This window comes from Pseudoliparis swirei, chromosome 6 (genome assembly GCF_029220125.1).
Source record: "Pseudoliparis swirei isolate HS2019 ecotype Mariana Trench chromosome 6, NWPU_hadal_v1, whole genome shotgun sequence".
Classification (NCBI taxonomy): Eukaryota; Metazoa; Chordata; class Actinopteri; order Perciformes; family Liparidae; genus Pseudoliparis; species Pseudoliparis swirei.
Window position 1 is genome coordinate 3,822,742 of NC_079393.1, and position 26,186 is coordinate 3,848,927.

The 26,186-nt window shown below is 41.9% G+C and overlaps 1 protein-coding gene across 7 annotated transcripts in view; it reads left to right on the top strand.

Moving 5' to 3' along the window:
• The window catches only part of kif21a (kinesin family member 21A), a 49,670-nt gene that overhangs the window by 6,666 nt on the left and 16,818 nt on the right, over positions 1–26,186 (top strand). For 3 of the 7 annotated variants that reach the window (XM_056417838.1, XM_056417842.1, XM_056417839.1), the window contains exons 2-16: positions 14,109–14,331; positions 16,426–16,608; positions 18,150–18,290; positions 18,480–18,611; positions 18,690–18,863; positions 19,297–19,412; positions 20,203–20,398; positions 20,478–20,667; positions 20,752–20,818; positions 21,106–21,294; positions 22,990–23,061; positions 23,977–24,064; positions 24,166–24,280; positions 24,701–24,889; positions 25,755–25,954. In XM_056417838.1, the coding sequence (XP_056273813.1) occupies positions 14,109–14,331; positions 16,426–16,608; positions 18,150–18,290; positions 18,480–18,611; positions 18,690–18,863; positions 19,297–19,412; positions 20,203–20,398; positions 20,478–20,667; positions 20,752–20,818; positions 21,106–21,294; positions 22,990–23,061; positions 23,977–24,064; positions 24,166–24,280; positions 24,701–24,889; positions 25,755–25,954 (2,275 nt within the window). Of the gene's footprint in view, positions 1–14,108; positions 14,332–16,425; positions 16,609–18,149; positions 18,291–18,479; positions 18,612–18,689; positions 18,864–19,296; positions 19,413–20,202; positions 20,399–20,477; positions 20,668–20,751; positions 20,819–21,105; positions 21,295–22,989; positions 23,062–23,928; positions 24,065–24,165; positions 24,281–24,700; positions 24,890–25,754; positions 25,955–26,186 lie in introns of all 7 variants that reach the window. The other 4 variants (XM_056417841.1, XM_056417844.1, XM_056417843.1 and 1 more) reach the window with 2 other exon arrangements.

Genomic DNA, 26,186 nt, shown 5'->3' on the forward strand with positions numbered 1-26,186 from the left:
TAATAATCTCTTGCCCATAACCAGTGCCAATCTGTCCTCAAGTGGAATGGCCTTGGAAACCGCTGTATGCCCTGGTGTATATTTGAGGGTTTTCTCCTATCAACCGTGACCAATTATTTTCAACGGTTTCTACTTCAACACGCCTACCTGTCTCTTGGACCCCATCCCGACGAGGCTGCTTAAAGACGTTTTGCCTTTAATTGGCGGCTCTCTATTAGATATTATCAATGTGTCTCTGCTAACAGGCCACGTACCACACTCCTTCAAGGTGGCTGTTATTAAACCTCTCCTGAAGAAGCCCACTCTGGATCCAGAGGTATTGGCTAACTACAGACCGATCTCTAACCTCCCTTCCTCTCCAAGATCCTTGAGAAAGTGGTCGCAAATCAGTTGTGCGACTTTCTACATCATAATAGTTTATTTGAGAAATTTCAATCAGGATTTAGAAAACACCACAGCACCGAGACGGCACTGGTGAAAATTACAAATGACCTCTTAATGGCAGCAGATAAAGGACTCCTCTCTGTCCTGGTCTTGTTAGACCTTAGTGCTGCATTCGACACCATTGACCATGACATCCTGTTACAGAGACTGGAGCAGTCGATTGGCATTTCAGGCACGGCACTAATTTGGTTTAAATCCTATTTATCAGATCGATCTCAGTTTGTATTTGTAAACGATGACGCCGATAACCACCAACGTTAATCACGGAGTTCCACAAGGTTCTGTGCTTGGACCAATTTTATTTACCTTATACATGCTTCCTTTGGGCAATATTATCAGGAAACACTCCATAAACTTTCATTGTTATGCAGATGACACTCAACTATATTTATCGATTAAACCAGAGGAGAGCAACCAACTCTGTAAAATTCAAGCATGTCTTAAAGACATAAAACATGGATGACCTGCAATTTCTTGATGTTAAACTCAGACAAAACCAAGTAATTTTAATCGGCCCTGAGCACCTCAGAGATCAATTATCTGGTGATGTGGATTCTGTAGACGGCATTGCCCTGGCATCCAACACCACTGTAAAGAATCTTGGCGTTATCTTTGATCGGGACTTGTCCTTTAACTCCCACGTAAAGCAAATCTCAAGGACTGCATTCTTTCATCTACGTAATATTTCAAAATCAGGCACATCTTGTCTCAAAAGATGCAGAAAAATTGGTTCACGTTGTCATACTTCCGAGACTGGATTACTGCAACTCCTTATTAGCAGGCTGCTCTAATAAATCTCTTAGGTCCCTCCAGTTGATCCAGAATGCTGCAGCTCGTGTTCTCACTAAAACTAAGAAAAGAGATCACATCACTCCTGCACTAGCTGCTCTGCACTGGCTCCCAGTAAAATCAAGAATCACTTTTAAAATTCTTCTCTTAACCTACAAAGCCTTGATTGGTGATGCTCCATCATATCTTAAGGAGCTTGTCGTACCATATTGCCCCACTAGAGTGCTACGCTCACTAAATGCGGGACTACTTGTAGTTCCTAGAGTCTTAAAAAGTAGAATGCGAGCCAGACCCTTTAGTTATCAAGCTCCTCTTTATGGAACCAGCTTCCAATTTCAGTCCGGGAGGCAGACACAGTCACCTCGCTTAAGAGTAGACTTAAGACCTTCCTCTTTGACAGAGCTTATAGTTAGGGCTGAATCAGGTTTGCCCTGGTCCAGCCCCTTGATATGCTGCTATAGGCTTATAGCTGCCGGGGACGTTTAGGATGCACTGAGTACCTATCTCCTCTTTTTCTCTCCTTAAGGATGAATTTTCATCTCTCAATCACACGCTACTAACTCTGCTTTCTCCCGGAAGTCCTTTTGACTTTACGTCTCATGGGGTCATCGGACCCTATGAGACGGCATAGATCCTATCTGCCTGATGGATCGTCTGGGTCGTGGAATTCCTGCTCATGACTACGCCACTGTCCTGTTGAGACTCCGCCACTCCTCCTCCCCACCGCCATCTGCCTGATGGATCGTGGAGGTCTCCATCGTGGAATATGCCTACTATGAACTATTCATACACTCTGTCATATTCATTGAATGTATTTTAACTCTAAATCTGTCCTTCTGTACACATTACATCTATTGCATCTGTCCATCCTAGGAGAGGGATCCTCCTCTGTTGCTCTCCTCCAGGTTTCTTCCCTTTTTTTCCCCCTGAAGGGTTATTTGGGAGTTTTTCCTGGTCCGATGTGAGGTTTTGGGGCAGGGATGTCTATGTGTACAGATTGTAAAGCACTCCGAGACAAATTTGTAATTTGTGAAATTGGGCTATACAAATAAACTGAATTGAATTGAATTGAAATGAAAGTTTTTAAACAGTCTCCAAATAATGAAGCGTGGACTCAAGTTTTTGGGCGTCCTATACAGGTACGAGTGTTTTTTTTAATTCATAATTGATTGAGCCAATTAATGAATTGATATTCAGCTCTTTTCTTACTCGTGAAGGCAATGGATGCCTCTGCAAACACTCACTCAGGTGGTGGTGCGGACAGGACACACACACACACACACTCTGTTTCCTGCTGCCTCCAGCTGTTTCACACGATATCCGATATGATGATTTAGAAGAAGAACCACAGTCGCGGTGCTACTGAAGCACTCGAGTTACATTTCTCCGCTGGAGGATCCCTCCCTCCCCGCTCGCCTGGCGTTCCCGTGGAATACGGCGCATTCTTTTCTGCATGTATTGCTGCAAACGCCTGAAAAGTCCGGATCATTCTCTCACTCTTCTGCAGCTTGCATCCTCGATGCTGCGATCCACATTCTTCTGTTGGGAGACGAGGCCCGAGGCGAAGCCGTGTTACCCCCCCCCCCCCCTCCTCTGTTAGCCAAAGTGTTAAAGAGCTAGCCGCGTTACCCGGGCGCTATGAATAACACCTGCTTGGCCCCCAGCGCCGGTCGGAGGAGCAGTGTGTGTTTCCGAGAGCTGTGAATAGACCGGATCATCAGAGGGAACGACGAGCTGGCCTGACATCACTTTGTTTCTACACTCGGACGATGACGTCATCGCGCCGAGGCGGTTAGGGACTTAATCCGGCGATCGTGCCTTCATCTGATAGGCTCAGACACGGCAGCAGTTACATAAACAGTCAGTTACCTTCGCATTGAAAATGCGGAAGGTCATGTTTTGATCGCCGTGTATTCATTTATTAATTTGTATGCGAGGAAAGTATGAAGTAATTAATCCTCACTGACAAACAGCTAAAACAAGTAAGACTACAGACTCCTCTAGACTACAGACTCCTCTAGACTACAGACTCCTCTACACTACAGACTCCTCTAGACTACAGACTCCTCTACACTACAGACTCCTCTAGACTACAGACTCCTCTAGACTACAGACTCCTCTACACTACAGACTCCTCTACACTACAGACTCCTCTAGACTACAGACTCCTCTAGACTACAGACTCCTCTAGACTACAGACTCCTCTACACTACAGACTCCTCTAGACTACAGACTCCTCTAGACTACAGACTCCTCTACACTACAGACTCCTCTAGACTACAGACTCCTCTAGACTACAGACTCCTCTACACTACAGACTCCTCTAGACTACAGACTCCTCTAGACTACAGACTCCTCTAGACTACAGACTCCTCTAGACTACAGACTCCTCTAGACTACAGACTCCTCTAGACTACAGACTCCTCTAGACTACAGACTCCTCTAGACTACAGACCTCTAGACTACAGACTCCTCTAGACTACAGACTCCTCTAGACTACAGACTCCTCTAGACTACAGACTCCTCTAGACTACAGACTCCTCTAGACTACAGACTCCTCTAGACTACAGACTCCTCTACACTACAGACTCCTCTAGACTACAGACTCCTCTAGACTACAGACTCCTCTAGACTACAGACTCCTCTACACTACAGACTCCTCTAGACTACATACTCCTCTAGACTACAGACTCCTCTAGACTACAGACTCCTCTACACTACAGACTCCTCTAGACTACATACTCCTCTAGACTACAGACTCCTCTAGACTACAGACTCCTCTACACTACAGACTCCTCTAGACTACAGACTCCTCTAGACTACAGACTCCTCTACACTACAGACTCCTCTACACTACAGACTCCTCTAGACTACAGACTCCTCTAGACTACAGACTCCTCTAGACTACAGACTCCTCTACACTACAGACTCCTCTAGACTACAGACTCCTCTACACTACAGACTCCTCTAGACTACAGACTCCTCTAGACTACAGACTCCTCTAGACTACAGACTCCTCTAGACTACAGACTCCTCTAGACTACAGACTCCTCTAGACTACAGACTCCTCTGCAGTACAGACTCCTCTAGACTACAGACTCCTCTAGACTACAGACTCCTCTAGACTACAGACTCCTCTAGACTACAGACTCCTCTAGACTACAGACTCCTCTAGACTACAGACTCCTCTAGACTACAGACTCCTCTAGACTACAGACTCCTCTAGACTACAGACTCCTCTAGACTACAGACTCCTCTGCAGTACAGACTCCTTCTCTTCTCCCTCTAGACGGCCATCTCTTCCCTTCCAAGAGGACACTAAGCATAGCCTACACTTAAACTCCACATGGCCCATAAATAGACCCCCGCCGGCCCGCAGCATCGCAGGAGGACCTTTCAGTTCTCCCGTCAGCACATTTCTGCAGAGAGAGAGCCTCGAACGTGGACATGCGGACACGTTTATGACGTGATTCACCTCCTCCCGCTCCCCCGGTAGCGAGCGGGCTACTCGGGGAAACAAGCTGGCCGTTGCAAAAATTTATTGGTTGTAATTATCGAGACGCGTCTGCGTCCACCACACCCACGCAAATATGTTGTTCTCTGCACCGCTGCCTTTGTCGTCCTCCTGCTCCCGCCTTTTTGTTTTTGTTGTTCCTATTGTTCTTCACAGCGCAGCCTTTCCCACCTCCTCGCCGTGCGGATCGGGCCGGTTAAAGGCCCCCGAGCTGAAAACTGACGAGGGTCTAAATGTGGATCCGGTGTCACGAATAGGATGTGGATGTAACTTTAACTTCCGTCGTATGAACTGCCAGCAGAACGTCACAAAAAGAGGCCTCACAAATAGCTCTGTTTGCACATCGGGCTGCCGACCTCATTACCTTCGCATTGAAAATGCGGAAGGTAATGTTTTGATCGCCGTGTATTTATTTATTTATTTGTATGCGTGTTACTCGCATAACTCAAAAAGTATTAAACCGAATTGCATGAAATTTGGTGGGATGATTGGTTATTATCCGGGAACCATTTGATTAGATTTTGGTATCGATCTGGTCAAAGGTCAAGGTCACGGAAAGGTCAACATCTTCTTTTTACCATAGCGCTGTCAATTTCTATCCAATTGGCATGCAACTAATGCCAAAATGTTCATAACTCAATGCCCAATCTTGTGATATGCGAAGGTATGCGCTCTACCGAGTGCCCGTTCTAGTTGTTCATGTGAGGAGTCATGAACGTGTGATATCAGAGGCCGTATCAATGCCATCTGGCATGATTTAGACGAAGCATCATGAAGCCAGATTATTAATCTAGGTTGTATTTGAGTTGGCTGATATGATCAAATGTTCTACAAACCAGTCCAACATTCGTTTTGGTTAAAAGGATCATTTTTAATTCACCGTCTCTCTCCATTTCTTCCTGTTGTGCAGATCGTTAACCGACAAGTAAAACGACAAAAATCACCAAATAAAACCAACGTGCTCTGATGCTTCAGCTGATTTTAGGTCACCAACTGTTACATTTTCGGGTCAAACTGTACATATTATCACCTTTCTTGTTCTTGTACATGTTACCACCACCTTCAGTATGGTGTATTCTTTTATATTTAGTATTTTATCATCGTGTTATTTCTAAACTGAGTGTCTGGACTGTTGGTCTCGCCACAAATGGCAAATAAACACGTGAATCTTTAAATTGGCCGATGACGGTGTATCTTGACATTTCAAACCTGAATCAATTTGGTGATCATGTGGTCGGCCAATCGGCAGAAAATGAATTGGTGACGTTTTTTCTGCTCTATTATAGGTAGAAGAGGCCAAACAGTGTCTGCAAACGAGAGGTCCGTTGTCATACAAGACCTGAAAGTGTATATTTCCGTGTTTTGGATTTGTCAACCGAAACAAAACTATAAAAACCATCAGACATTCGTCACTATTTTCCGTCTGCCCCTGTTCCGATATACTTTAATACACCCGTGAGAGGCGATGCATCCCGGTGTTACCTGTCTCCCCTCCCTGCGGCGTTCACACGACGACGCCTTGTGTGAACAGAGCAAACGGCTTCTTCACCGGGAGGCCGTCGGGTGTGGATGACACCGCGCTGAAGGCGGATATATGCGAATTAACGCTTCACCAGCAGCTGTCGTGAATCTGCATATTCATGAGGAGTTGGTCATTTGCAGGTGTGCAACGTTTCAGTGTCGACCGGCCGCCCGACGGCGTCGGGATAAAGCGTGGAAATGGTTAACGGACCGACTTCCACTCGACCTCGACTGATGTGTTTACCTAACCTGTTATCTGCTAGCCGGCTGCCTTGTGGCGCGCTGATGTAACACACACACACACGGCCTGTGGTTGACTCAGACTCCTGTGTCAACACCTCACGGTTGAATGACACCGCAGTCCACACGCGACTCGATAAAGTCCACACATTATTTCTCTTTAAAAAAATGTTTTTGAATAAATATTCTAAGGAAATAGAATAACGCCGATGCTGAATTTTACACCATTAAAATGTCCCAGTTTTTTGGAGTCGTTTGGGACATTATCGGTCGAGGAGCGCTTCATGTAAATAAGTTACTGTAAATGTGATCATGTAAATATCTTCAGCATCACTTGTAAGCAGCAAGTATGAATCCCCTATAATTGTGTTTATTTATATATATATATAATAATAATTAATAATAATAATAATTTGTATATATATATACATAAATTATTATATATATATAATAATAATTTGTATATACATAAATTATTATAATATATATATATATTATTACACACACGGTAGAGGAGCCACTTTTAATTACAACTTTCATATTTGTGTGTGTGCGATTCCACTCCTGAAAAGGATGCATCACTAATAGCTCATGGAGGTGTCTACTAATAAAGTGCATCAGCCAGACTTCCACACGGTGGAGGCTTCACTCACAGCGCTGCTGTCTGTGTTCAGCAAAGAGATCATTCCAGAAGGTGATGACGTCTCTATATTATATTGTCTGCGGGCGCGTATTTAGGCTTCGGTCCGAATTGTTGTGGCAGGTGTGACGAGTGAGGCGAACTGCAGAGAATAGACACATCTGTGCAACTTTAATTTCATTTGTGGCTCATTTGTAGTTTAATTTGTCTTTTTTAAAATTGTTATTGTGATTGATCATCATCAAACTCTTAATTTGGGTTGTTCTGACATAATTTTTTTTTTGGTATACTAGCTGCCTCCTGTTGCCTCCTCTGGTGATGATGGGCCCGACCTGCCCCCTGACCTTTTGACCGGCAGGAAGCGGTAAAGCCGTGATCGCCGTGCCGCAGTGACTTGGCGCGGCTTCGGGTTTTTTTTTCCGGAAACACATGTTCCAAGAGAGCTCACGAGCTCCAGGATCAGTCGGATGTCCGTGACCATCCAGAGCCGAACGAACCAATCGGTGAAGCCGCTCTGCAGATTATCAAACGCCGGCAAAGCGCCCCGACAGAGGCCGGGCGTGGGTCGTGTTTTTGTAAGCGCTGGCCTCGTGTGCAAAATATGGGATGAGTTTGTTCTGTGTAGTTACTGTTGCTCTGTAACACACCTAGTAACACGTCTACGGAGATAACAATTTATATATAATTATATATATATAATAAAATGTATATAATAAAAACAAATATATATGTATTTATTTATTTATGATGCGCTTTGGAGCTGTTGGGTGGGAAACTGATCTGAGAGCTGTGGTCACCGCATAGATTAAAATGGTATTTGAAGCAAAGCGATACCTTTTTTTATGTCTTTAAATGATGAATATAAACATGTTTTTCAACTAAACTCAATTGTTATTTTAAATCATGAAAGCATTTGATGCCATGTTTACCATTTTTCCCTATAAACCACGTTTGAGGCCCTATAAATGAAGTTTGGTGCCCTATAAATGAAGTTTGAGGCCCTATAAATGAAATTTGAGGAAGTCTGTGAGTGTGTGTGTCGATGCTTGTTTGTGTGCGTGTAGATATTTGTAAGTCTGTGTCGGTGCTTGTAATTGTAGATGTTTGTGTGTAGATGCTTGTAGTGTGTGTGTGTCGATGCTTGTGTGTGTGCGTGTAGATATTTGTGTGTGTCGCATTGTGACGGCTTTCGACCTTCAAACCGGAGCCCTTTGAATACAGATCTTCATTGTGCCTTCGTGCTGGAAGCAGAGCTTACGCTGAACATAACTTCTTACAGATGAAGTATTTGGCAAACCTTTACCTGAGAGGCCGGAGCGTGACTAACCTGTTCCACACGGCGAGCGCCGACAAAGGGCTTCACCTTCTTTATTTAGTGATTTGGTTTTTTTACGGCAGTGATTGGTGTGAAGTTGAGAACAAAATGATTTGCGGGGACAATTAGTTGCATGCTTCTGTAATCGGCAACTCAACGGACCAGTTCTGGGTTGTCCTCGTGTTGTAAGGAAGCCCCGCCCCCCTCCTGTCACATGACGTCTCGTTAAATAACATTTTTATTGCGTCCTGCAGCGCCTTGAAGGTAAACGGGCGACTGACACGTCAAAGTTAAACTTTCCCCACCGCGCAGGAAGCTCGTACAAAAGCCGATCTTCAGTGTCGGGCAGCGAGCCAAGCGTCGCACACACACACACACATACACACACACACACACACACACACACACAGGCACTGTGTCGTTTGTCTGTCTGTCTCTCTGTCTGTGTCTGTCTGTCCCCCCCCTCCTGCTGCGGAGACGTCACAACCTTTTGACCCTCACCTGACCTCTGGTCTCGGCCTCTCCTACCTTAACGCACAAAGTCCACAGCCCCCTAACACAGACGAGTCACCACAGCTGGTCTCCGTGGCCCCGGCGTTGTCACGGTGACGCTCTTTTTCCTTTTCACTCCTAATGCATCGACGGTGAGAATCGACGAGATCTATGGATCCAAACTTCTGGCTGCAAATTCAGCTTTTCCACAAAATCCAAATCTGCCCGGTGACGACTTGATTTGTATTTTGACCAAAGTATGACTGAGTGAGGCTGGAGGATATGGTTCAATTAATAATGGTTATTAGTCAAAGACAAATCGCTTAGTTTGAATTAAACGGGCACTGATTTGTGCATGTATTTAGTTTCCTCTGTATATTTAGTATTAGTATTGTGTTTTATGTTTTATTACTGCTATAATGTGATCCTGCAATTTCCCTACTGTGGGTCTAATAAAGGAATATCTAATCTAAAGTATGTTTAATATTCTTAAGGACAACAACTCTATATTTTCATCTTATTATGCAACACGGAGCATCTGAAAGTCAACAGTGTATTTACATTATTGTGAAGATAAAACAATAGAAAACCTTCAACTTCACTACAAAAAAACCTCTAATTTGGGAACTTAATTAGTTTTACTTTCGCATTGAAAATGCAGAAGGTTATGTTGTGATCGCCGTGTATTTATTTATTTGTATGCGTGTTACTCGCATAACTCAAAAAGTATTAAACCGAATCGCATGAAATTTAGTGGCATGATTGGTTATTATCCGGGGACCAGTTGATTCGATTTTGGCATCGATCGGGTCAAAGGTCAAGGTCATGAAAAGGTCAACATCTTCTTTTTACCATAGCACGGTCAATTTGTATCCAATTGGCAACTAATGCCAACATGTTCATAATTCAATGCCCAATCTTGTGATATGCGAAGGTATGCGCTCTACCGAGTGCCCGTTCTAGTTGTTATTGCATTGATAAGAAACGGATATCCACCAGAATCCTGATGGCACAACAACAACAACAAGTCTCATTGTTTACAAGCAGCAAGGAAAGACAATACATTTGGGAAATGCCATCAGATTCTATTGTGTGAAAGTCATGTGACTGAGAAACGGATTACACGCCAAATTATTGAGCTAAACCCCCCCCCCCCCCCCCCCCCCACACACACACACACTTTAACAATCCACAGAAACATGTAACTGGCTGAATACGGTGAATTTGTCACGGAAGCTAATTGATTCTCTCGTTTATTGTGAATTATAACAATAGAACACGAGACGGATTAAAGAGCAGATTGTTGTTTGTTTACTCTTTTGGGTGTGACGTTGGTCCAAACGCTGCTCTATATGTTCAATATACGGCAAGTGATGCTTGAAAGTTCACATTGTATCTCCTAAAAGTGTATTTATTTTCACGTCAATAACCAGATGAGTATCATCATAAAAAAATAGGATAAGAGAGGATTGTGACATTCCGACATAAGTTTTATTTTACCGGAAATATAAATTTCCAAGCCTAAAAAGTTCCCCATAAATGAAGAAATGGACTAAAAACAAAATAGCAAACACATATGTGGCTCATTATGCTAATATGCACAAACAAAATGTCAGTGCAGATGTTTAGGCTGTGAAGGTTGATATTTTTTCATCAATTTGAAAAGAAAAAAAATCTCATTGCATTTATTTTGACTGATAAGGCAATTGCACATTTATTTGAAATGTCTTAACATAATTGTTCTCGCATTCATTAAAATGTCACGGTGTGAATTCTTTCTGTTTATTTTTTGTGCAGGAATCTGCATCAAACTAAACTTTTCTTGAGTCTGGAGAATATGATGTGTAAACCAGGACATCTCTGCACTCACACGGCATCTTTAGAATATTTTTTGCAATATTTATATAATATTTATCACTTTTTCATCACTAAAATAAAGAACTAGAACGGGCACTCGGTAGAGTGCATACCTTCGCATATCACAAGATTGGGCATTGAATTATGAACAATTAGTTGCATGCCAATTGGATACAAATTGACCGTGCTATGGTAAAAAGAAGATGTTGACCTTTTCTTGACCTTTGACCCGATCGATCCCAAAATCTGATCAAATGGTCCCCGGATAATAACCAATCATCCCACCAAATTTCATGCGATTCAGTTTAATACTTTTTGTGTTATTCGAGTAACACGCATACAAATAAATAAATAAATACACGGCGATCACAACATAACCTTCCGCATTTTCAATGCGAAGGTAACGAGCCTGAATCCCTCGTGACAACCATGGCTATGTACCAGGGGTTAAATGTCCTGAAAATGAACAAGAAATAATCTCTTTTTGTCCCTTGTTTATTGCCATAAAACGGAAGAAGAAGAAAGATGAGTTTGCATTTCCAGTGGGAACCTTTCCAGCTCTGTGGCTCTTTCTGGGCCGTTATCTGCGGAGATGTCGTGACCTTCAGGGCGGGGCGTCGCCCCCTCGCCCTCCGTCCAGCCGCGAAATCCGGTGTCACACAGACAGACACAATGGCCGCTCTGTCCTCCCCCCCGCAGCATTGTTCTCCCCCTGAACCCGACGGGCACAATGAGGCCCTTATCCACACCGAGCCGGGCCCCGCCGTCAGGTGCTGCCTGAACCTAAACGCACCACGACCACAACCTAACGGTTTATGTTCTCTGCGGGGAAGGAGGTGTCGTGAGCTTCATAACTTGAGTTTTTCAAATAGTTCACTGATTTAAAAAAAGCATCATTTACATGTCTTGGAATGGGGCTGAAAGTCTTAATAATCTTCATTTTCGTCATATATTTTGCAGCCAAATCACATTTGTTTGCACTTTGCAGGATGTTTTTAATACTCGTTTCTTTCTGTCGCGAAAGTAGTCCATGAATATGAGATGAGTTTCCGGTTCATTAAGACCCCCCCCCCCCCCCCTGTGCATTGTGGAGGTTGGTTTATGCCGTTTCTCTGGTGCATTTGGTGGCTATTTGAATCTTTGGGCCTTTTTTATTTGTAGCTGTTTCTTCCAAATCGGTAGTTTGAGGTTTTGGAACCTCAACGTTGGAGTTCTGTGTTTAATGAAGCCTGAGGTGACAAGTAGAGCAGCTCTGTGTCACAGGGCTCTCGGGAGATCGTTATTGAGTCAGTATGTCAGAATGATGTTTCCATCCCTGCAAACCCCGTTTTTCTAGAGCGTGTGTGCTCCTCACTGAGGGGACGAGACATTGGTTTGATGACTGGTTTAATAAACGTCTGGAGTGTAAGAGCTGGCCCCTGTTGGACAACGAGCTTCTCCAAAATGTGCAAAAGAAATAACAGTTGTTACATTTCTGAACCTCCTAAAAGTGAGGAGAGACTTTTAATATATTCTTCCAAATATGTTTATTCTTTACCAATACAAATAAATAAATATATATTTAATTATACATACATTTAATTATGTATATATAATATATATGTAATTATATATTTATAGAGAATTATTTGACACAAATGCTTTAGACTGACACGTTCTTGAAAGGTAATGTCGTTGATGACAAATATATATTTAATTATACATACATTTAATTATGTAATATATATGTAATTATATATATATACAATTTTATATATATACAATTATATATATATATATATTTTAGTTTTTATTATATATATTGTATTCTATATATATATATATATAATTTTATAGAGAATTATTTGACACAAATGCTTTTGCCTGACACCAATATATATATAATATATATGTAATTATATATATATACAATTTTATATATATATACAATTATATATTTTAGTTTTTATAATATATATTGTATTATTTATATAATTTTATAGAGAATTATTTGACACAAATGCTTTTGCCTGACACGTTCTTGAAAGGTAATGTCGTTGATGACATGACATCATTGTTGCAAGAAAAGAAAAAAGTATCTTATCAGTCAAATTTGTCTATAGCTTTGTTTACCTCCGTTTTGGCTAATTAACGCAACGTCCTTCATAATTATATTCAACTTTTCGGGGTTGTTGTCAACTTGTAAGTCTCAACATCCTTTTCCTAACGCAGTCGAGACTGTATAGTGTTTCCATTCTTTTGTCTGTGCTCTTGAATGCATCCTGTGGGTGTGTTTGGGTTACACCATCTTTCATTCACTCAAGAATAATGACATGTTCACTTCCAGTCTCTCTCTCTTCCTCCCCGCACGTCCACATTGAACCAGTTAATCCCTAAAGCGGTACTTATGAACCCAGCTGGCAGGCTTTATTGGCTCGGATTAGGATGTTGAAACGCACATCTGGAGCAGATGAAGATGTTTACGGTTACATAAGAGTTCAGTATGTTTTAGGACGGTGAAAAAACCCCAAAGATGTGCTTTGAAATACCAGTTATAGAATATAGATCTCATGTCATGTGTTTGTTTTTATAAGCAACTCACACACACATGCATTCTATTATGTAAATGTATTTGCATTTTAAAAGCAGCTGGAATTGTTAATTATGTTATTTTATAGATTTCTTTTGTTCAAAAGGAACATATTTCTTTATATTAATATATTTTTATTTGATTTTATTTGCATTTGTTCATGGGACCTAAATGTTCTGAACATGATATTTTTGTGTTCTCCTTTGGCATTACACCACACTGTTCATGTTGAACAGACATCACTGTGTTTACTTTTAATTCATTCATTTAGATTAATGTATATTTCCATCTTACTTTTGTCGTAAGTTAGGTCTTAAATTCTATTTAGACGTGGTCTTAAAAACTCTTAAATGTAACTTATTCCTGTAGACGCCCTGTTATAGGTGGTCCTCACAAACGATGCCAATGCAGCGCTTTATTTACCGCGTGTACCACTTTAATTTATCTTTCTGCAATGCAAAAACACCTAATTATTATTATTACCTTTACATACTTTTATTCCGTCTTTATATGTATTTTCTAACTGTTTAATGTTTATTACTGCTCACTACTGTGCACTGCAATCTCCCCACTGAGTGACTAATGGAGGATTCTCTTATCTTGTCTAACGAAGCCGCTCCATGACAGCGATACCGTGTCGTTATTCACAGGTTCCATTCCCGCTGCAACCGTCCAGGTGTTCCTCTCTTAATATATTTATATTTATTTCCACTTTTCTCCTCCGTAGGATCCGTCCTCAGCTGGCCAGGGAGAAGATCGAGGGATGTCACATCTGCACATACGTGATGCCCGGCGAGCCCCAGGTGATCCTGGGCAAAGACAAGTCCTTCACCTACGACTACATATTCGACATGGACTCCCAGCAGGACGCCATCTACGCCAGCTGCACGGAGAAGCTGATCGAGGGCTGCTTCGAGGGCTACAACGCCACCGTCCTTGCATACGGACAGGCGAGTCTTTGTCCTGCTGCAGCGTGTGTTGTGTTCGAGGGGAGGAAGAGACGACGCGGCGGGTTTCAGAGAGCGAAGACGGGAAAGCAATGAGATAATTGGGGGGAATGCACTTATTGACTTTCTTGCTCAGAATTTCATGGGAAGAAAATCAATGCTACCCTCAGGTTTATTATATTTGGAATATAAAAAAGAAAGGAAAATATATATATATACAGGACTGTCTCAGAAAATTAGAATATTGTGATGAAGTTCTTTATTTTCTGTAATGCAATTAAAAAAACAAATGTCATGCATTCTGGATTCATTACAAATCAACTGAAATATTGCAAGCCTTTTATTCTTTTAATATTGCTGATTATGGCTTACAGCTTAAGAAAACTCTAAAATCCTATCTCATAAAATTTTAATATTTCCTCAGACCAAGTAAAAAAAAAGATTTATAACAGCTGAGTGTTTGTCAAGGCTCAGGAAACCCTTGCAGGTGTTTCGAGTTAATTAGACAATTCAAGTGATTTGTTTAATACCCTACTAGTATACTTTTTCATGATATTCTAATATTTAGAGATAGGATATTTGAGTTTTCTTAAGCTGTAAGCCATAATCAGCAATATTAAAAGAATAAAAGGCTTGCAATATTTCAGTTGATTTGTAATGAATCCAGAATGCATGACATTTTTGTTTTTTAATTGCATTGCAGAAAATAAAGAACTTCATCACAATATTCTAATTTTCTGAGACAGTCCTGTATATATTTAATTTTTTATCGTGTGTGTGAATATATATATATATAATTTTTTTAAATTATATATATATATACTTTTTATCGTGTGTATGAATATATATATATAATTTAAAAAATCATATCTATATTTCTATTTATATTTTTGCTTATATATATATATATTTGTGACTGAGGATAATAATTCTCTTCAGTTCCTCCCCGTGGAAATGGCGAGTTAAGGCCTCAACCTCTCCCTCCCTCCTTCTCCCCTTCATACCGCCCCTACTGCTGAGGTTGCCGTGGCGACGGCTTCTGCTGAATGGCACTCATAGATTCAAAGTGAAGCAAAGCGCGCACGCACACGCACACACACACACCTTGTTTTGACAGCCATGCATCTTTAATGTGTGTCCATATTAACTCGTATCTCCCAGTAGCTGCTTCCTCACTGCCTCCTCCTGACCCGTGTGCTTTGGTTCTGACCTGTGTGCTCTGGTTCTGACCCGTGTGCACTGGTTCTGACCCGTGTGCTCTGGTTCTGACCCGTGTGCTCTGGTTCTGACCCCTGTGTGCACTGGTTCTGACCCGTGTGCTCTGGTTCTGACCTGTGTGCTCTGGTTCTGACCTGTGTGCTCTGGTTCTGACCAGTGTGTGCTCTGGTTCTGACCTGTGTGCTCTGGTTCTGACCCGTGTGCTCTGGTTCTGACCCGTGTGCTCTGGTTCTGACCCCCGTGTGCACTTTTTCTGACCCGTGTGCTCTGGTTCTGACCCGTGTGCTCTGGTTCTGACCCCTGTGCTCTGGACCTCTTTTTGTTTGACAGATGTAAACAGACGTCAATGAGAGGAGGAAGTACATTTCTGTCTTCTCAAAGGACTTTAAACCAGTTTGTGGATTTTAAATATAATTATTCACGACTCGCCAATCTGTAAAAAAACAAAACGTAAATTGCCAAACAAAAATGTTAAAACCAGATTTACATAAACCATTAATTATACGGGATAAATAATAATCCCCTTTATCTTTAAAATAATCCAACCTAGTTCTTCTTGTTCTTCTTCTTCTCATTCTCCTCCTCCTTCTTCTCCACCTCCTCCTCCTTCCTTCCTTTTCTTCTTCTCCTTCTTTCTTCTTGTTCTTCTTCTACCTTGTTCTTGTTCTTCTCCTCCATCTTCTTCTTCACATTCTTTTTCTCCTTCTCTTCCTTCTTCAAATTTTTCTTCTCGTTCTTTCTTCTTCTTGTTGTTGTTGTTGTTCTTCTTCTTCTCTGCTTTACAGTCATGATCAGTAAAGTTCTCTCTTTGAAGCCTGATGAATTGCCCTTCTTGGGTCAAATAAACTCCCCGTGTAACGTTTCTTCCTGCCGGTCCAGACGGGCTCGGGGAAGACCTACACCATGGGCACGGGCTTCGACGTCAACATCGGCGAGGAGGAGCTGGGCATCATCCCGCGTGCCGTCCACCACCTCTACCAGGGCATCGAGCAGCGGCGCCAGGCCGCCCAGGAGCAGGGAAGCCCCGCCCCCGAGTTCAAGATCAACGCCCAGTTCCTCGAGGTACCAAGACACGAAATACGGACGCGCTCAGAAGTCGAGTGCCAGAGGGACCGACGTTACTCTTCCTTTAAACGTCTTTCACGCGCCAGTTGTTCACATCTCTCCAGATGTTTTCTTCTACATTTTAATAAATAAATTAATATAAGGACCGAAACAAACGGAAGCTGTTGGTCTTATTTTAAAAAATAGATTTTTTGTAAACTATTTAATATATTATATATATGTGTGTATATATATATATATGTGTATATATGTATATTTTATATATATATGTGTGTATATATATTGTGCTTATTTTTAGTCCTATATGCACAAAATAAATACTCCAAATATTCGACAATTCGCTCTAATATTTAATATGTTATATATATATGTGTATATATTAAATAAATATATATATATATACATAGCTGAATATATATTTAATATATGATGTATATTAGAGATTCACCGATCAGGTTTTTGGTGCCGATCACTGAAATCAGTATCTGCCGATCCGATAATACCGATCACGGTGTCGATTGAAGCATTCTATTTTTTGTGTAGCATTATTGCCTCGGACTATGAGGAAATGCAAATATAAAGCAATTCAAACATTAAAGAAATTACCGATTTCTTTAAACATTTAGGACTTTTACTTTGAAAAATGTCCTAATTGATACATTCAAATTGTTTGATTGCTATTGTAGGGGATTTCAGATATGTATGGAACACATCTGCATTATTCATTTCCTGGAACTCTTGGGGAAATCTATATACAGGACTTTATTTAACATACAAAAGTCTGACTTATTTTTATAAACTCTTCCTTGGTCCAGTAAAACTGTTTTAATGTTAGCATAATTTAAGCTAAATCTCAAACGATCTATAAAGATACAAAATCAGTTCATTGTTTACTTTTATATGTTCGTGTATGATTTGTCGACATCTTATTTTGATAAACGGATGTTGTTTCACGTGGTTCTTTCCGCTAACTTTGCAAAACCGGATGTTGTCACTTAAATCCTTCCGCTAACTATCAAAACCCTCGCGCGCTCCCGATGGAATGTGTTTACCGTGAGCATCAGTCTCTAGGGGCAGACATGTGAGAGTCGGCTGAGTCGACCCAGAGATTCAACTTGGGGGACGGGGACGCCGCTCGGTGGTGAGGATCCCCTCTGACCTCTCACTCTGCGGCCCTCGCCGGGCGCATCGTCTCCGTTGCGGTGCGCTGCGATTGAAACGTCTCTGATAGTTCTCGCAGATGTTACGTCATCTGATCGGCCGTTTTGAGAACGCCGATCAAAACCGATAATGGGAATATCGGCGCCGATCAGATCGGTGCATCCCTAATATATATATATATATTGCTTATTTTTGGTCCTAAATGCACTAAATAAAAACGCCAAATAGTTGACAATTCGCTCTAAAGAGTCTTCTTTGACTTTTCCTTCTATGGATGCGTTAAACTTAAACAGAAGGGGATCGATAATCGACCAAATTCGACTTCAGATGCTCTGATTTAGACGTTTTTTTAAAGTGAAACTGTTTGTTTCTCTAAGCTTTATAACGAGGAGGTTCTGGATCTGTTCGACTCCACGCGGGACGTGAAGCAGAAATCTCACATCAAGATCCACGAGGATACCGCCGGGGGAATCTACACGGTGGGGGTGACCACCCGGACCGTGTCCTCCGAGGCCGAGGTAACGGAGCGTGTGTGTGTGACAAACCTCTCACTCATTGCAACAGCCTTTTTTATGAATGACTAAAACAAGGGATTATTAATCCATCTCTTCCTTCACTCATTTAACATCCGTTCCTTCACTTGTATTCACTTTCTAAAATGTATTTGTTGTTGTTGTTTCACGCTCTTTCTCCCGGGGCCCGGTCAGATGATGCAGTGCCTGAAGCTCGGGGCTCTGTGTCGCACCACCGCCAGCACGCAAATGAATGTCCAGAGCTCCCGGTCCCACGCCATCTTCACCATCCACCTGTGCCAAGTTCGCGTCTGTGCCTCCGACAATGTGCGTACGCTCTGTGCAGCATTTGACGAGATTGGACAGACGAGCTGTATTTAACTGTTTGTTGTTGTCGTCGTTCAGCAAGAAAGTGAGAGTGACAACAGAGTCTCCACTAATGGAAACTCTGAGATGGACGAGTACGAGACGCTGACGGCCAAGTTTCACTTCGTGGATCTGGCCGGGTCCGAGAGGCTGAAGAGAACCGGAGCGACGGGCGAGCGAGCCAAAGAGGGAATCGCCATCAACTGTGGGCTGGTGAGCGGCTTCCCCCAAAACCCAGCAGCTACAGCAGGTTGAGCAAAGTCACACGAGAGACGCTGGAGTGTGACTGCCATCTAGTGGCTGGATCTCAAATGTCCACTTATCTATACATATATATATATATATATGTATGTATTTAATATATAAAATATATATATAGCTGAATATATTCAATATATGTTATATATATTTAATATATTATATATATATATTATATATACATATATTATATATACATGTTTCTTGAGGGATGGACAAGTATTTAAATGAATGTTTTAGGATTTTATTTGACCCCGTTAAGTATTTTCACAATTGATCAATAATGTTATTTATTTAATAATTTCCTTATACCTTATTTATAGTTATTTATAATTTAGTGGTAAAAGCAGGAAAGACTCGTGGAATAATCCTGTTCTCCTCTCCGCAGCTCGCTCTGGGCAATGTAATCAGCGCTCTGGGCGACCGCAGCAAGCGGTCCTCCCACGTGCCTTACCGCGACTCCAAGCTCACCCGACTCCTGCAGGACTCGTTAGGAGGAAACAGGTGGGCAACTTTTTTATTAAGTAGCATTCGTGTATTGTGGTCTACGGTTTTAAAAAAGAGGGTTATATATGGAATATTCAGACCTTTTAGTAGACTTTAAAGTCTTTAGTATTGTATCGCTGATACAACACATAAGCTTCTATTAAATAATTCAGTCGTTTTTCTTTGCTGGGTTTTCACTTTTTTATCTTACATTAAACGTATAATTCTATAAATTTATCAAAATGTTTCAAGGGTTTTAAAAACAGAGGCTTCTTCCTCCTACAGTCCAAAGACATGCGGCTTTGGGTAATTGGACTCTAAAAAATAAATATATATATATATATATGATTTAAAAAAAGAATATAACAAAAATATATATATGTATGAATAACAAAACAACAACAACAACAACAACAAATATATACGATTAAAAAGAAAGATAATATATATAAAAAATGAAATTATAATAAATAAAACATTCTCTCCCTTCCTCTCTCTCTCTCTATATATATATATATATATATGAGAAAAGAAATTATATTAAATAAAATATTTATATATATATCTATGATTAAAAAAACAATATATTTTAAGAAGATAGATACAAATATTGTATATATATATATATGTATGATTAAAATGAAAATATATATCTTGAATTTTTTTAAATAAAAAACTATATTCTATAATTAAAAAATAAAATAAAAGAAACCTGAGGGAAGTATTGTTTTCACGTTAAACATATAGTTACTATACATTTGTGAAAAATGTTGCCGTGCCAAACATTTGTAAATGATCCGCCTCGCAGCCAGACGGTGATGATCGCCTGCATCAGCCCGTCTGACCGCGACTTCATGGAGACGCTGAACGCGCTGAAGTACGCCAACCGAGCGCGGAACATCAAGAACAAGGTGATGGTGAACCAGGACAAGGCCAGCCAGCAGATCAGCGTGCTGAGGACGGAGATCGCCCGCCTGCAGATCGAGCTGATGGAGTACAAGACGGTAAGAGGAGTTTAAGTAAATGTAACTGATGTCGAAGAAGGAGCTGACCCCCCCCGCCCCCCGTCTGTCCCCCCCGCAGGGTAAACGGCTGTCGGGCGAGGACGGCGTGGACAGCTTCAGCGACATGTTCCACGAGAACTCGATGCTGCAGACGGAGAACGGCAACCTGAGGGTGAGGGTGAAGGCCATGCAGGAGACCATCGACGCGCAGAGGGCGCGGCTCACACAGGTGCTCAGCGACCAGGCCAACCAGGTGCTGGCCAGGGCAGGTGGGTTCCTCCTGTAACCCTCGTGTGCTCATGAGATGCCATCTCAGAAAAGAGATTTAACTCGTCCTGTTGTCTCTCTTCCAGGCGAAGACGCATCTGAAGAAATTGGAAACATGATTCAAAGTTACATCAAAGAGATTGAAGAACTGAGGTGAGCAGGTCAAACTGTTCTCTGCCTCAATTTACATATACTTCTAATACTTTATAATGTAAACAATACAAGACCTGCTGATGGATGTCAATCAAACTGTGACTGCAAACACAATTTGTTTCTCACAGATTGGAGATATTTTATATAATTTTTCAGCTCTTTTATTTGTATTTTGCGTTGCATTATTAGTGTGTGAAGTAGCACAACAACTATACTCACAAATAAGGATCTGGTGCAGTTGATTTGGTGCACATAACATCTTTGTGTTTATTTTATTTCTCCGTCAGAGCCAAACTCCTGGAGAGCGAAGCCGTGAACGAGAACTTGAGGAAGAATCTGTCTCGCGCCTCCAACCGCCAGTCGCTGTACGGGGCGCCGTCGCTGCTCGCCCCCGAGAAGGAGACGTCCGACATCATCGAGCTCGCCAAGAAAGACCTGGAGAAACTGAAGAAACGAGAGAAGAAGAAAAAGAAAAGGTAATAACACTGTAGACACAAAAAATCTCCAGTTCTAGGATTAGCTTTCTTTTAGTTCTTTGGGATTGGATGTGTTGTTGCTGATGAACATTTAATATATATATATATATATAAAAATATAAGGTTTTTATTAGGGCTGTGAAACGATTAAAATTTTTAATCGGATTAATCACAGGCTTTTGTGGATTAATCATGATTAATCACATATTACCGATATTCTCGGTATATTTTGTGAGAACATAGAGATTTATGACAAAAGACGGATATATACATTTATACATTCTTCTATACAATGGTGCTGCAACTCAGCAGTTATTTAGCAGTTTTCTTCCATATGGAACATTAATACATCTTCATCCTAAACAGAATGTTTAACCCTCCTGTTACCTTTCGGGTCAATTTGACCCCATTCAATGTTTAATGTCGGTGTTCTTTGGGGTCAATTTGACCCCAGGCTGTTTTTCACTGTGTCAAACATCAGAAATATCAACTTTTTTATTTATTTAAAGGGCTATTTAGGTAGTCAACAAACAACCATAAAGTACCTCACACTTAAACTTGGGAAGCAATATTAATTCTAATAATTTTCTGGAGGTTTTAATTGCTGGGGTCAAATTGACCCCGAGGATAAAATATGTTAGTAAATGTAAAGGTAACAGGAGGGTTAAACAGAGCATTTTTCTCTTGTTTGTCAACCATTAACTCCACCATGATACAATCTAAAGGTGGACAGATTGACAAGTGACTTTTTTTTTGCTCGGTCCCGATGCGCGCGCACGGAGCTCTGTGGCGCGCCAGACGGAGATCGATAAGTGTTAACGCAACGCGAAGAGACAGAAATGACATGCTGCTGTGGAGATACGATCAACAGACGTTTAGTTTAATAAAAGAACAAAGACGTGCTATAGCGAACATGTCAGGGGGCGGGCCAATCTTTTTAATGTCATGCGATCTACCGACACTACGCCGCGATCGACTGGCAGGTCGCGATCGACGTGTTGAGACCCCTGATCTACAGGAAGTAAAAGTCGTAACAAGGTTTCCGGAGGTGAACCTGCGGAAGGATCATTACCGATGAACAGACCGTCTGCATGAGAGCGGACAGAGTTCAGATTGAAGTGGTGTATTGGAAGCTCATTTTGCAAGTGACTTTTTTTTCGTCCCGACGACCAACAACAGACGGATTGGAAGCTCATTCTGCGCATGCGTTAAATGCGTTAAAAAAAAAAAACTAGTTAAACCTGTAATTGGATTAACTGAGTTAACGCGTTATTTTTCACAGCACTAGTTTTTATATATATATATATAAGGTTTTTATATATATATATAAGGTTTTTATATATATTTATATGTGTGTGTGTGTATATATATATGTATTTATATATATTTATTTTATATGGATATTTATATATATATAAAAAATAAATATGTATACGTGTGTATTTATATATGTATATGTGTGTGTGTTTATATATATATATATATAAATTTTTTTCTAAAGTACAAAAGATTAAGGTATTTATTATTATTATTATTATTAAACGTAACTGGTTTATTGGTGAATAATCCACGAGCACTCGCAGTGTGAGAAAAGGCTTGCAGAACTTCCTCTGATCGTTTCTACCTCCGTTCTTTCTTCCTTCGTTCATCTCTTGCTTCCCTCTCCTGTTTGACCCCCCCTCCCCCCTCCCGAAGACTCCATCACCTGTTGGAGGAGAGAGAGAGGGAGGAAAGGGAGGAGGTGGTGGAAGAGGTTGATGACGCCAGGTTTGTCAGAGCCTCCCCCCTCCCCCGTCCCCGGCTTCCCCCCATAGTCGGCGTTTTTTAATTAAATTTTTTTATTTATTAATTTGCGCAACTATTTCCCCCCCAAGCTGCCGTAAGACTCTCTGCCGTAAGACTCGCTGCCATCGACGCGCTCTCCACCTCCACGATCAACACAATGACCCGTGTGAACCCGTCGGCCCATCACGCTGCATCCCGCTTTCCTTTCCATCCTTTCTATGTTTTCTAAGTTTTCGCTGACTTTTTAAAGGTTTTAAAAACGACCTGGAACTAGAAAGTGTCTGTTCAGTGTTTCATATCTGTACACCATATCAAGACTCAGAACATCAGTTCATAAGAACATCAGAACATCAGTTCATCAGTTCATGTTGAGAAACACCTCCTCTCGCTTTCCTGTGCTTCATCTTTTAAAAACTTTTTTCTTTTCTAGGTCACTTTATCCAGATTTGTTTTGCTAACTTTGATTTCTGGACACAAAATTCAGTTCCATGGACTTGACTCGCAGTCATTTATGTTCATTCCCTGCTTTATTTGCTTTTTTTGGTTTTGTCCAAACTGATGAGACACTTCCCTACTTTTAGTATAAAAATAGAATTCCCCCCCCCCCTCCCCCACTGTCTTTTCCACAGACAAGCTCATGCAGAGAAGCATGTATTCTAGTCCCAGGAAGTGACGGCCACCAGCTGTATCCAGCGGTGAAGTTAATAACAGAGAGTTTGTCTGTCAGAAAGATCGTGATGGAAATTACAAAACAAAACATTTCCCCTGCCGACGAAAAAAAAAAACACAAAGCAACAACTTTCTTAAGCGCCGATGCGTCTGTAAACACGCCTCTTGTTTCCGCGCGAGGGCCGGACCGCCGCCGCTGACTCTCCACCGTGTGTCTGAACGTTCCAGCGCCGTCAAGGAGGAGGTCCCCGACAACGAGCAGGAGAAGGGCTCCGAGAAGGAGAACGCGGAGCGAGGCCACGAGGACGCCGACATCGTACGACCCGCCGCCTCCCGCTTCCATCCCCACGATACCAACCACGTCGAGTTGTGTGGCCTCGGATATTAATATTAACGCGAGAGCCTGTCGTCTTGCAGGAGGTCCGCGAAGGCAGCGACCACGAGGAAGGAGGAGAGGAGGAGGAGGAGGAGGAAGAGGAGATGGACGTGGAGGAGAGCTCCGACGATTCAGACTCCGAGACGGATGAAAAAGGTATGGGGAGGGGGGGGTCTGGTCTCGCTCTGGGTCGCCACAAGGGGGCGCTGTTCAACCACGTTGGGAATTCAGAGCTGAATACTTGTGGTTCTTTACTGGCGGCCATCTTTTTGTAACGTGTATCAAAGTACATTCACTCAAGTGCTGAAGTTTAATTACAAATCTGAGATGCTCGTTAGTTAAATTTTATGCAACATTGCACTTTTTACTCCCGTACTTTTCTCTTGAGATCTTCATTTAGTTTCCAGACGACGGAGGAGAAACCTCGTCTCTCCAGATGAGTTGTCAAATGTTTGTGATGAAAGGATGAAATGTTTCCTTAAGATGTTTCCAAAGAGGAATGAACTGTAAACAAACACCAGAAAACCATAAATAGTCGATTTCATGACTCCATCCCATCTCCCCCCAAAAAAACAGAGAACTTCCATGCCGACCTCGCCAACGTCACCTGCGAGATCGCCATCAAGCAGAAGCTGATCGACGAGCTGGAGAACAGCCAGCGGCGGCTGCACACGCTGAAGCTGCAGTACGAGCAGAAGCTGATGATGCTGCAGTGCAAGATCCGGGACACGCAGCTGGAGAGGGACCTCGTGCTGCTGAACATGAGTAAGACGTCCAAATGACCGTCCCACAGAAACCATGTAACCCCACGACCACGAACTACACCCCGGGGAGAGCGTCTGAAGTCTGGGGGATCATTTGGTACCTTCGCATTGAAAATGCGGAAGGTTTTGATCGCCATTTATTTGTATGCGTGTTACTCTCATAACACAAACAGTATTAAACCGAATCGCATGAAATTTGGTGGGATAATTGGTTATTATCCGGGGACCATTTGATTAGATTTTGGGATCTATCGGGTCAACGGTCAAGGTCATGAAAAGGTCAAAATCTTCTTTTTACCATAGCACGGTCAATTTTTATCCAATTGGCAACTAATGCCAACATGTTCATAATTCAATGCCCCATCTTGTGGTATGCGAAGGTATGCGCTCTACCGAGTGCCCGTTCTAGTTTAGCATGTATTGGTCGTTCATGCACCGCGACTAGTTCAGACCCTAAAAACAAAGAAATGTACGTTCTCGGAAGTATTTCCATCTCGGGGTTGTGTTTAGAGTCTTGTAAGTGAAAGCTCCCCCGCCAGCAGCCAGACGACGACAGTTACTTTCATATTTATCGGCACTAATGCATCAAAGCGTTGCTGCGTGTAGACTTTAAAAAGCTCGGAGGAGTTTCAGCTCCTTATTGAGACGAAACCGACTCTCTGACTCCTGAAGGTTTCTGACTCATCAGTTTGTTAATGTTTGTTAAAAATGTCCCTTTTTTCCCCGTGAAAGGGTTTTTTGGGAGTCTATGTGTACAGATTGTAAAGCACTCTGAGGCACATTTGCAATTTGTGAAAATGCAACGAGAGAACCATAAAAGTGGCGTCATTTTTGAACGGCCGTTTCTCCCTCCGCCTTTCCGTCAGACACGGTGGAAACCGGCACGGACGACAAGTCGCGCAAGATCAAGGCCGAGTACGAGAAGAAGCTGAGCGTCATGAACAAGGAGCTCCAGAAGCTGCAGTCGGCGCAGAAGGAGCACGCCCGGCTGCTGAAGAACCAGTCGCAGTACGAGAAGCAGCTGAGGAAGCTGCAGGTGGACGTGGTGGAGATGAAGAAGACGAAGGTGCGGGGGTTTTAAATTTTCGAGGTCGAGTGTGTTTTGGGAGGATTTACTTCTACTGGGATTGAGTAGAGCTTATAAATCAAGTTTGAGTGGCACCAGAAACACGATTTAGTCAATGAGCAATGTTGACTCTCTGCTATCTGAATCCTCATTGGAAGGATTTTAACTCGAAAAGACTTCAAATGAATGAAAAACGCACAGTATCCATCAAAAAAATGTCTCCACATTCACA